General features: G+C 42.0%; 1 protein-coding gene across 2 annotated transcripts in view; it reads right to left on the bottom strand.

The window, feature by feature from the left end:
- Positions 1 to 13,008, bottom strand: part of adcyap1r1b (adenylate cyclase activating polypeptide 1b (pituitary) receptor type I) — a 20,960-nt gene extending 7,952 nt beyond the window's left edge. Inside the window, exons 1-2 of one of the 2 annotated variants that reach the window (XM_031869643.1) lie at positions 12,624 to 13,008; positions 3,475 to 3,619 (exon numbers count right to left, since the gene is read on the bottom strand). In XM_031869643.1, coding sequence (XP_031725503.1) covers positions 3,475 to 3,534 — 60 coding nt within the window. In that variant the 5' untranslated portion in view covers positions 3,535 to 3,619; positions 12,624 to 13,008. The remainder of the gene's footprint in view (positions 1 to 3,474; positions 3,620 to 12,623) is intronic. The other variant, XM_031869644.1, reaches the window with a different exon arrangement.
- Positions 13,009 to 13,026: the final 18 nt, after the last annotated feature.

Genomic DNA, 13,026 nt, shown 5'->3' with positions numbered 1-13,026 from the left:
AAGTGGCTGGAGATTACATCAGAGCACAGAGGAAGGACCCAAAGGTAAAATGGACGAGGCTGCTTCATTAGCTTCACCATGCAGTTCACGCCACAGTGTGGAGAGGTCTGAGCTCTGGGATCTGTTTAAACACTCAACCAATTAAGCAAACCATTTCAGAGCTGTTGGCAATCTCCCCATGCTAACTGGCCCAGAGTAGGGGCATCATTGTCATGAAAACAAGGCCGGGAAGGCTTTTTAGACGGGCACTTTTCACACTGGACCGTGCCAGGCGTTACACCCATCTGTTTTTGAAGCAGACACACAGAGGTGACTGTTCAAACTTGTACCGCTCCAGTGGCTTCAACACAATTCGAGGCCAGAGATTTAGCCAGAGTCCCAGAGCTGCGACTCAAGACATAGAGGTCACGTCCAGAGCTGCTTCCTTCACAGCCCCCCCCCCTGGCAGCTGCACAATGCAGGTCTGACGTCGGGGGGGGGGGGCTGATGGTGGGCTGTGTCTGGTAAGAAGATGATCTTGTGTCTCTGTGTTGGCGTCGGTCCGGGAGACGCCACGTCACGGCTTTACGAGGTAGAGCCGAGGAGCAGTCGAGCATTCATCCGCTGACGTCAACAGCACCCGCTTGGGATTCACACACTGAGGATTTAGCAGAGTAATAGAGACGCAGTCGTTTCGGGGGCACCGTGTGGAACAAGTGTCGACACACTCTCTGTATCCACGAATCTGCCCGAAGATGTATGTGCTGCACTCTGTAGCAACAGCAGCATGTCGGCAGTGGTACAGTTTGAATCGAGTACGCTGGCAGTAAAAGCACAGGTGATGACATTCTCTGGATCTGAATGTGGATGATATTCCATCTTAAATCATTAGTCAATTAGTAAGACATTGGAGACACTAGTCAGTCATATTATTGTGTTGGGAAGAAAAAATACAAATAAATAATCAATATCAATAGTTGAAATTACTTCTGGATGTGCAATAAAACAACCCTGTGTCCTGAACAAAATTAAATTCCCATAAAACTGAACTGCATTCTGTATTACGTGATTAGGCCGAATCAGGTGAGACAGGTTTAAACACCCGTAGACGTGTCATGGAGTGAAACAGTTGGGTCATGGTTATACATTTGCAAACATCAATGTGTTGATAGATCAGAATTGTAAAGTGGTATTGTGCTGATAAATGTTTGAGTTTTTGAGATTTTAACTAAAAAGAGTTGATTCATTACTCATAATTTAGGTAATAAAAATATTAACAGTGACTAGCAGCACGAGATCATGAGCCCTCCAATGTTAAAGGGTCATTATCCTCCCTTTTCATGGCTTTATGTTAAAGCCTCTCCTTCATTCTTTGGCACTGAATGCTGGCAGCGAACATCAATCGTTGCAGATCAAGTGCGTATGAACTGAATTTGTAAGGGTTACTGATTGATGGGTGGGAGCAGCAGCAGGAAAGCCTAACACACTGTGTGCATCTTAGAAAGTATAAAGAGCAGTTTCTGTGTTTATTCCTCTAATGTTTAATCTCCTGCGACTTGTTATTTTGTATCTTTCTGCCCTATATCACTTCACAATATCTAATTAGGTCAAACTGTGTACAGCCAGGATGCTCAGCTTCACACTACATGTACATGAGTGTGTGTGTGTGTGTGTGTGTGTGTGTGTGTGTGTGTCTGTTTCATATAATATTTAAAACCAGTCCGGATGCTTAACTACATTATATTATGCGATAGTGTTCACTGACACAATCAATATTATACAAATTGTCATCAATGCGATTCATTAGTTTTGGGTGTTAAAGTTGCAGTGTGTAGCATTTAAGGGGCTCTATTAGCAGAAATGAAATAATATATATCTTTTCATTAGTGTATAATCACCTGAAATGAAGAATTGTTGTGTCTTTGTTTGCATAGAATGTGTCCATATCTACAAAGGGAGTGGGTCCTCTTCACAGAGTCCACCATGTTGCACCGCCATGTTTCTACAGTAGCCCAGAACGGACAAACACTGGCCCTAGAGACAGCCTGTCACGTTTGTACGCAATACCTGAAGGCCACCGTAGTGCACTTACAGGCTTGGAAATGGAGGGGAGAGAGGAGAGATGTTCATTTGTACGCAATCTGCAACTGTAACACTAGATATCATCAAATCCTATATACACACTGGTGGAAATCTAATGAAAATGTCTGTGGCATATCCAACCCTGACTGAGGAAATGTTTTGTCTATTTGAAGCTAGAATAAATTGATTGTTGCTGCTGTTTGTAGCTTTCATCGAACAGCTTTCTAGTGAGGACTTGGTTAAATATATCAAAAAGAGGCGACATGAAAAAAGACGTGGTTACTTATATTCAACCGGACCATGAATCTTTCACTTTCTGCTTTGAAATTCATATTCATGAAGGTTAGACCTCTTCTCTCGGCTGTGCCGTCATCAGCTGCTCCGACAGAAAACTTCAAATATGGGGGAAAGACATTTGAAAGCAAAGAAAGCTAAATCTATGACAATAAATTGAACTTAAGCTCATCTCCATTAAATCAGAAATGTTCTGCTCAATACTTAGCTGGTGTTATGAGCTTTAGGCATGCTGACAGAGGACTCAAGGGGGGTGAATCATCAGCCTGCAGATCTCTTGATATCTGGCTTAACTCTGCACATGTGTTTTGGCAGTTTGTTACAGTTTTCATGTGTTTTTTTTAAATGGTCAAAAGCAGTATATTAATGTTTGTCACCCCCGCAATTCTCTGTAAGGACTAATTTCCCACTAGGGTTTTAAGACTTCCACATTCATATTCGTACTGCTATGGTTAACCCAAACATCTGTATTATATGAAAAATATGCTCAGTTTGACTGGGAGCACAAAGCATAACTCATCCAGTATATTAGTAGTTAGTGTATGTCCTTTTTCATTTCAACACTTTGTCCATCCGAACAGCTCTCTGATTGTTTTCGTACAACTTGCAGCTGTCGTCCACCATCTTCCCTTGAGCTCATCCCTCAGTTTCTCAGACAACCCTTCAGCTCAAGAGTGATGACTCACATTTAACAACAGTAGTAAAAGATCGCTTTCCTCACAGTTTTTTGAGGAGAGGGGAGGAGAGGGGAGGGGAGGAGAGGGGAGGGGAGGGAAGGGGAGCATGGAGGACCTTCTCCTTCGTCAAAGATTTAACAGACATGAATAATGCTGAATAAACAATGAATAAATAATGAGAGCGCATCCTTATCCATCGTTCCTGCCACACACTGATCATTGAATTATTGATGCAGACACTCCATACGCTTACTTCAACTATATGTGAACGACTTCACAAGTGCACGAACATCAGGCCTCGACACCTGTTTGCTGAATTTATTCATGTGAAGCTCCACCTGTTGCCGAGTCAGTTTGCACGCTGACTCACACACAGAAACTGCAGGCAGATCATACATTGTATCCTTTAACGGTAGAAAAAAGACAATTCAAAGAAGCTCACCGAGGGTAAGAGGAGGAGGAGGAGGGTGAGGATCAGCGGGCTGACGTTAGCAGCAGACATGTTGTGTTTCTCAGTTTCCTCTCAACATGGAGCTCTGAAAGCCGGACAGACGGACACAACAGGACAGGTCAGCTCACCTTCCCACCTGAAAAACACAAGAGTGTGGGACATCAACACACTTTGTCCACATTTCGTCCACATTATATTGGACCAGGACATAAACATGGCATTACAGAGTATCTTTCATAAAAGTGTTTGTGTACATCTTACCAAACTTGAGAGCAATCGGAGAAGATTTGAACAGGAGAAAATGTTCATGAAATCTCCATTTATACCTGGATCCGTCTGTGTTCAGCTCTTTAGTTTAACTCCTGCACGTCTCCTTAGAGATATCAGCCTTATTTTACTCTTTACTGATCGCATTCAGTTGTATCTGAACTGTTTTAAATTGCTTCTGATGCAAACAGAACACTGTTGAAGAGGTTATAGGAAATGCAGTTTTACCTTAATCTCAGAAAAAGTCTAGAAATATTAGATACTTATAGTTTGTGAGAAGAAGAGTTGAACATGATAGCAAAGCATGCCCTATCTCTCAGCGTTTGGAATTCCTTTCAAAATTCCTGGATCAACATCAAAAAATGAATCCCTTGTTACTCGGCACCAGAAAAACACTGTGTGTGATCTCAACTAAGTTTGTTTGAGTGTGAAACTAAACTAACAACTAAAGTCTTTAAAAAAAAAATATATATATATATATATATAAACATTTCCTAATTCCAGCTTGTCAAACATGAGGATTTGCTGTTAAATATCTAAACTAAATATCTTTGCATTTTGGACACTTGGTTGGGTTTTTTAGGAGACATGTTTGACATGTTAGAGACTAAAACAGCAGATTATGGAAATAATTAGTTGCAGCCATACATTTGTCACTCTGACTTTTCCATTAAGTTTACACTGAAATGCAGCTTGAAAACCCAACAAATAATACTACTAATGTTGTGATTCCCTTTTGCTAAATATTCACTTACAACTGCAGGCATTCTATTGCAAAGATGTTGTCAGCCTATCAAACGATTGGCTTTTCAAATGGTACATGTTGAACGCAAAGCATGTCAAGTCGCGTGTCTTCGATGAGCCCGTGTGCATGTATCTCATTGATGCAGCCTGACTCTGCAGGCCCGGGGGGGCTCGCATGAGCAAAGCCAAGTAGCAGGACTGAGCAGTCGGGCCGCGTCCCACAGGGAGAGCTTGGCAGCTTAGCATTCCTACTTTACCAAAACCCTGCCAGCAGCAAGCCCCTCCTCCTGCCGTTGTCAGTAGCAACAGCTGAGAGAGCTGCTGAGTTTGGATCTGAACTGAACCACGTGGACCTGGAACTTCCTTCTGCTCCGTCTTCTGCTCTGCCGTAAATAGGTTCCATCCCATTTCATGATGTACTTCAGTTTTTAAATGATGGCAGACATTGAACCTTCATGGGAAATAAACTCAACCTTCCAGTATTCCACATTTGCTTTGAGTCCTGCACGCTGAATATTAATGCCTTACAGCCCCACACAGACAGAACCTTCATTCATATTTTTGCTAGAGTGAGTCACAGAAGGACACACAGACACACACACACACACACACAAAACAACATAAAAATAACAAGACACAACATGAATGGGAGTCTGCAGCTTTGCCAAGGCCACCATAATGGCTGCTGATGCTCTTCAATAGAAAAGCTTTCATGGGGAGTGCTCGAGCAAACTGCCGTCAATTCACTTCCAAGGAAAAGAAAAGACGCTCGCATGTTACCAACCACCAAGACACTGATGGTGTCTCACCCTGCTACAGTTGGAATTGTCTCAGTGTGTGTGTGTGTGTGTGTGTGTGTGTGTGTGTGTGTGTGTGTGCGCATGTTTAAAAAACAAGAAGAAAAGCAAAGAGAAAGCTAAACTATAAGTGAAGCACTTTTGGAACTCAAAGTGGAAAGATTGCATTATTTGTTAACCTCCCACTGCACTATAAAACGTCCAAACGATAAAATCATTGCTCATTTTATAAATAATCCCAGTGATTTAATATTGTCTTTCTCTCCAGAACTTAAAGCCCGCTGCTTACACTTACAATTGCACCCTTTATGTACATGCACCCTTTATGTACATCTGCCCCACATTGTGCAGCAATAAGGGATGTGATGTTAGTGTCCAAAGTGTCTCACGTGTTTGTTTTTTCCGTGACAAAGCGTAGTGTGGAGGGCTCATCCGGGGTTCCTCTGGTGAAAGAACTTGTAGTGGACTGTTGCCAGTCAGTCATGTAGTGTGAAAACCTTCAAGAATTCCCATTTAAAAACAGCAAGTTGTGTAGTGTGAACAGTACAGCGATCGGACAAAGTTAAAAAGAGTAAAGTTGACGTTGGGAATTTAAACTTTTTTTTCTACAGTGACATTTTTCTTTCAATAAAAGAAGATTTTTTTTGAAATAAATAGCAAACTAGCTGATCAAAGAATAAGTAAACAAGATTACACAGGATTAATGTTTGGTACTCGTCAGTGACACAGGCTTCAGTTGAAGGCAATGGGAGATGGAGCGTATATTCACAGAGATCGGTGCTCGAGTGACCAAGCTCTAACACCTCCCACACTCCAGCACCTGTGGGAATCCATCGAATGCAGTTTACTGCTGCTTCAACATGTTGTAGGTTTACAGGCTCACAACAAATTAATGAAAGAGATGCATCTGATTTGAGTGTCTAAAGGCAGAATGAGAAGGATTTCCTCAAGAAATAATGTATAGACTCAAACAAATGAATCAAATGTATTCTAGGGACCCTCTCCTCTGCCTGTATTTTCTTATTTTGCTGTGTTCAGGACATTTCTGGGCATCAACCTCTATGAAAACGTAAAGAGCAGGTACCAGATTGTAAGCCCAGATCCAAGCGGAAGCTAAGAAAATAATGGACACGTTGGAAATATGCAAATGTAGCAAGGCGAAACGCCAAGCCATTGTGTTCACAGACCGTAACCGACAAGTCCTTCTAATTCTGCCTTTATCCAAGGCCAAGGCCCAAGGGCCCAAGACCCTAATAGGCTCAAAAGTCTTGCTGCAAATCAGTTTTTTTGGGTCATTTAATCAAAGTGAATGAGCGCAACTTAAGTATATCAACACAAACCTTGAAATCTAGTTTCATAATCTATATACTCATTGATATTGTGCTCACATGGTAAATATTCCTAAAGTTGTGTTTAGTCAAATTCACAGTAAATTAATTGCAATACAGACAACTTCTGGGAACATAAAGTGATGGTTCCACTGAAAATAGCATTTTTGATATCGAAACATCAATACGTTTTGAGATTTTCTGTTTAAATAATCATTATGAAAATGTACACGGACACATACACACACGTGTATGTTGTCCAAAAAGCTGTGAAAACTATCACCCACAGAATTCGCAATATCTGCTCTGTTTAGAATGTACACATATATGTAGGTTATGTTAATATATAAATATGTTTATAGTGAACCACAAGTTGAAGTTTAAAATACTTCAGGAAGTGTGTGTGTGTGTGTTACTTGTTACATAGTGAGGACCGAAGCTTTGACTAAGTGAGGACATTTTGGCCAGTCCTCACTTCTTCAAAGGCCTGTTTGAGGGTTAAGATTTGGTCTTAAGATGATTCAGGTTAAAATTAGGTTTTGGTTTAGGTTAGGGTAAGGGCTGGGGTCAGGCATTAAGTTAAGGTTTGGGTAAGGGGCTCGGGAAAGCATTATGTTAGGGAGGGTCCACAAAGACAGAAATACAGGAATGTGTTGGTCTGTGTGTGTGAGTGTGTCTTTGTGAGTATGTGCGTGCGTGTGTGTGTGTGTGTTCACAGCAGCTGCTCAAGACTCTCCTCCCCGAGCTGTAATCAGTGGCTTAATGATTCTCAGCGGCTTTCATGTTCAACACTGTCAGCTCGAGTGTGTGTAATGTTTGATGCTCCGTCTAAAGAGCACACATGCACACACAAGCATGTTCACTCTCCAAACTAAACATTCTAGCTTCATGATAGCACTAATAGATGCTCATTGCAAAGTTGCACCCAAGAGAGGGCGGAAGATAAACGATGAAGGATATGAAAAAGAAAAAAAAGCGGAGGCTGAGGGAAGAAGAGGGGTTCCTCGGGAACGTGTGGAGTGTTTGTGTTGAGAGAAACAATCCCCCTTGGGAGAAGAGGAATTATTTCTCTCAGGAATAAGCGGGAAAAGAGGAGCGGGGGCCTTTTTAATGACCGCTCACCTACAATGCTGCAGCACTGACCAGAGAAAAGTCTTCATGTTTGCTTTTGGTGGGACACTAGGAGCAGTTTTGATCTGGTCAGGCTTTGACAGCTGTTGTGGCCTGGAGCATGAAGGCATGCTCTGGCTTATCCCCCTCGACTCACTAGCAGACCCTTAAACCCAAACTCTTCTTCTCTTTCTACCGCTCATCTTCACATCAACACCACCTGCTTTGTTTCTTCAGAAGAAATGCAGAAAGCAGAAGGAATTCTTCTCTCTGCTGCTCCAAGAATCATCATCGAACGTGTTACTGGACTGTCTAATTCCCAGAGAATCGTGTAGGGAAGAGTCACTCATGTCTCCGACTCTATATTTAGCCCAAGGAATTATGGGAGGAATTAATATACACAGACATGACTTAGTCTTCATTATTTTGGGGTGGGAGAGAGAGGTGCACTTATTGCAAAGAGAGAGAGAGAGAAAGAGAGAGAGGGAGAGGAGGACGAGAGAGATGGAGAAAATATTAAAACTAGCCTGGTTTCTTCCTCTCGTGTCCCATTTTCGTATCACAATTCACTGGGGGGGGGGGGCTACGTAGTCACGAGACTGAGGCAAAGCCAATTTGAAACAAAAACAAAGGTATAAATAACGTCACACATCATCCTCAGAGACTTACATACCAGATCCTGCCGGATTCCCTCCACAACAAACCGGGAATTAACTAACCAAGTGTTTACTCAAGTAAGTACAGAATTAATGTTTTACTAGGGAACTCGTGTAAGAGCCTGGGAAACAGTCAATATGGTAACGCTTGATGAACTTGATCAAGATAGGGTGATAACATACCGGTAACCTGATTGAAGCTCATAAAATGGTTTAATGTATTCTTGATGACATAATAATCAGTCAATTTTCCTAAAATTCTTTTAGGTTTATGCTATACTGCAATAATCATCTATTGATATCCAGTGGTAGCGATGTAAATTAAGTATTAGTGGGGCAGCCCTGTGTCATAGAAGACGTTTTGATCCAGTAATAATGTTTTACTATAAATATAATGCTGGGTGGATTATGTCCTCTAACAACTTAATGAGGAAACGCTGCTAATCAACGTCAGTATGTCCAGCATCCAGCAGCAAAAGTGAACCGCAGCTATGTCCTGTAGAGGCCCGCTGCTCGACTCAGTCCGCACAGCCATGAAGCTGAATTCTGTCCTTTTCCTGCACTCCTTTCCTTCCTCCACTTCCTCTCCTCCTGTCTTTCCTATTATTCCCTTCTTCCTTAGTGTGGCGTCCTAATGTTCTTCTTTCTGCCCTTCCTTTACTTCGTCAACTGGTCGGAAATCCAAGAAAATGGAGACAGAAAGTGTTCGCACTTACTTACTTACTTTGGGTACATTTTACAGCTAATACTTGTTTCTTTCTACCTGCGTATAATTATATGTATTAACATTTAATATGTTATCTGCGGCTCATTCCATCATTTATTTTACTATGCAGTGTACGCTTGAGTTTTAGACACTCATCTGCCACAGCTACTGTATGTTTTGACAAAACACTGTCTATCACCTAACACATGGCAGGTGGCAGACTGACAAAGTTGGAGAAGGTCAAACATCTGGCATCCATGTTGGACTTATATTCATCAAGTGGTCACAAACGCTCCAATGCGGTGATAATATTGCTCTGTGTCTGCTGGGTGTGGAAGAAGGCAACTTAGTAACATGTTAGACATGTCAGCAAATAATGTGGTATCTTTTGTTTGATGTTTTTTTTCCCGCTCATAATGGCCAAATATTGACATGTGAAGTACACGTTTTGAATGTTGATGTAGGAATGCTGTCAGTGTGTTATTTGTGCATTTAAAAAAATATTGAAACACGTTCCATTGTGCAGCTGAAGATGCCTCTGAGTCAGTACGCAGGACTGCTCTGGTTCCCAACATGAGCCAGTGAGACAGCGCTGTCTCCTGCATGGCTGCACCAACTGACCGAATGATCTCTTTAGAGCCGACTGCCTGCTGAGCATTCAGACTGCTGTACAAGTCAAAGATCAACCGCAGCAGGTTTTTATTTTTCTGGTAACTGGATTTCAATGTAAATTGATGCAGAATACACGTCTTTTTTATCTTTGATTGTAGGTCAGTTTAAACGTTTGGCCACAGACATTAGGTAAACAATGTAAGCCCTTTTCCTCTGTACAGCACACCTGTCCATTTCCATTTAGCAACCGCGCTGACCAGCAATATTGTTGCTCTGACTGTTGGTAAAACTGTGACCTCCCATCAACATTACTGGTTGGGCAGGCAACAAGAGAGAGAGAGAGAGAGAGAGAGAGAGAGAGAGAGAGAGAGAGAGAGCACCATTTTTTAAAGGTAAGTTCTTTATTGAAAACTAAAGCTCCTTAGTAACATACAAGTTAAAGGGTTAGAGTTTTGATTTCCGTTCATCTAACAGTCACAGGGCCTCGTGTGGTTGTTATGGCAGTATCTTGGCGCAGTGAGGTTCAAAGTAAAAGAGATGATGAATGCATTATTAGATCACTGAATCTGAGCTTTAATAATGGCCATCAGACCTTTTTAAAGCACATATTTTGACTTATAAAAGCAAGGAAACCACAGGTGTAATTGTTCATTAATTATTTAAACACTGCTGATACTTTGCACCGCCACGTCCCTCAACACATTTTTACATCAGGCCAAATATTAATATATACAGTATATATAAACAGTATATATTGCTCCAAATATGCAGTCAATGTCCTTTTGCAACCTGAATTTATGTGGCAGGCATATTTCATGCATAACTATAGGCGACGAGAGAGTTTTAGTTTTCTTATTAAGCAACAAAGGAGAGTGTGTGTATGTTCTCATGCACACAATGCCACTGCTGCAAATGTGAGATGTGAATGCATGTAAGCAACACATATAAACAGAAAAAAGAACATTTTAAATCTCAAGAGGAAATAGATTTTGATTTCCGGATCCTCTAGCTGCTCATGTTTCCTGTCATGATAGATTTCTTTGTAGCAATGTCACCATGTTCCCAGAGCTCAGCTATTAATGATGTTATATCATGCTATGAAATGCAAATAAGACTCAAGCTGAATGTTGAAAACAAACAAAAAAAGGCGTTTTCATTAGCCGTGAGAATTTGAGGAAACACACTCTGCTGCTCGGTCCACCTTTATCCATTTTGCGTTTAACATTGTTCATATTTTAGTTTAAATTACATTTTGATTCATTATTCAATTAATTTAAAAGTCTGATGAAGGCAATGTAGAAAAATATATTGTTAGTCTAATAACGTGTCGCCTTTTGCATCAGCATCCATAACTTGATGTGACTAAATGACACTCGGCCCATGCGTGATACTGGTTGTGTTACAAGGTTGCCGTGCTGAGACTGGGCCCGACGCCTAATGTCCTCTCCTCCCTCACTCGCTCCCTCCTCGGCTGCTCAGGCCAGCCAACACAACAAGGCTAATAGGGACATTTAAATGTCAGCATCACAGACATCTAAAGGAGAGCTCTTCCCTCATACGTATGCTGTGAATGTTTTCACCAAGATTTTAGCAGCAGCTTGTTAATGACATGTTCGTCCTCCATAAGTCAAGCACATCTAAACAGGATTCTGTGGTTTGCCTCATACCGACCCAGATGTGAACTGCAAATTTAAACAAAAAAGAATTGCAAACACGGTGTTGTCTTTTTCGCTTAATCTGCTCAATCATTCAAACAGCTCTCACAGATGCTCAGTGCAAGCATGAATCTCAGTGTTGTTCTTTTACAAAGCCATTTTTTTAAACCAGCACTTGTTTGGCCTCGAATATGGATTAAGGGCGGATGTGTTCCTCATTCATCGCTCTTTATGAATGAGGCTGCAGCTGAGCATTCAGAAATGTAAACAAATAGCTCAACATGAGCCTTTTTGTCCACCAATCTGCAGCAGTCGATCCTGAGATATGGGTTACCCGAAAAAAAAACGTCAGGAATAAGTAGACACTTCTTGGGCCAGACATGAACAGTAAGCATTACGTAGTGAGGGAGCTAAGGGAAAACTCACCTCTGTCAAACAAGAGCAGATAACTGAATAAGAACGGCTGTGATTGGCCGGCTGTTTTAACCCTCCAAACTGTCCAAACACAAGCAGCAGAGAAGAGAAAGCAGAGGTTGTGATTCAGTAATAGCAGGATGCGTCACAAGGTCACTCACAGTTTTCACCTAAAGGCCTGGATTTCATAGATCTTCGTGAATGCAAGAGCCCAAATACTACACCCTTAAATGCATGAAGAAAAGGGTCATATCTACGCTATTGTTGGGTAATTGGAACCCTGTGTTACAGGCCTGCTGTGTGGGCCAGGCCTGTTTCAATGCATGCATTATTATGAATGACATAGACTAGACACAAAAGGATATTGGTAGCCTATCACCGTTAAAGTGCAATGTAACATTGAGTCTAACATTATTAGTGTCCAGGCTTGCACTTATTATTACTTATTATTGTTATTATTATTCAGTAACCACCCAAACAGGCTTAAGAAAGGCTGAGCCTCCTCCTGCATATGGACACATGGGCTATTTGTCAATTTGCTGGAGAGCATGTTGTGGATGTGAACGGGCTCCTTTCCTCTATTAGTCCCATACAATGTGTTTCTGTTATCTCACACTGGATGCACATTGTGCGGTTGCAGTAATTGCGCAAACTGCGCACTGCGAGAAGCCGCTGAAGGGAAGAAGGCACCACCTCACTGAGCCTACGGGCGATAGATGCCGCAAGATCCCGGCACGCTTTATTTCCATCCTCCTCCCAGACACCCGTCAACACATCTACGTCCGCGCAAAATCGTGACGTTGAATTCGACACGGTACAATTCTAATTCATGCATTTTTGCAGAATCTTACCATTGTATCGATATTCCTCCAAAATGCAACTCCTGCTCTGTGGATACCTCCGGGCCGATGAAAGGCTGCGCTCTCAGCAGGGGACAAATCAACCCTCACAGGGCTGCGGAGGGACCAGACTCCCCGGTGGCTCCAGGCAGCGCAACTTCCACCCGAAAGGCAGTTTGGACGAAAGGTTGGGGACTTACAACCGGGTCAAAAACGCCACGAGTTTCTTTTTGCATGCAAATTCCGATTTCCGTATCAGTGTGCGATGTGGGTTTAGAGATTGTAGATATTTCGAGCAATTCTTGCTGCCCTGCGGATGGCTGCTCGCTTCGCCCTCCACAGAAGAATGCACCGCGCATTACAACTAACTCTCTCTCTCTCTCTCTCTCTCTCTCTCTCTCTCTCTCTCTCTCTC

The sequence above is a fragment of the Anarrhichthys ocellatus genome, unplaced genomic scaffold (assembly GCF_004355925.1).
Source record: "Anarrhichthys ocellatus isolate YVR2014 unplaced genomic scaffold, GSC_Weel_1.0 scaffold48, whole genome shotgun sequence".
In the NCBI taxonomy this organism is placed as follows: domain Eukaryota; kingdom Metazoa; phylum Chordata; class Actinopteri; order Perciformes; family Anarhichadidae; genus Anarrhichthys; species Anarrhichthys ocellatus.
Note: the sequence above shows the minus strand (reverse complement) of the source record. Positions and strands in the feature narration are given on the sequence as shown.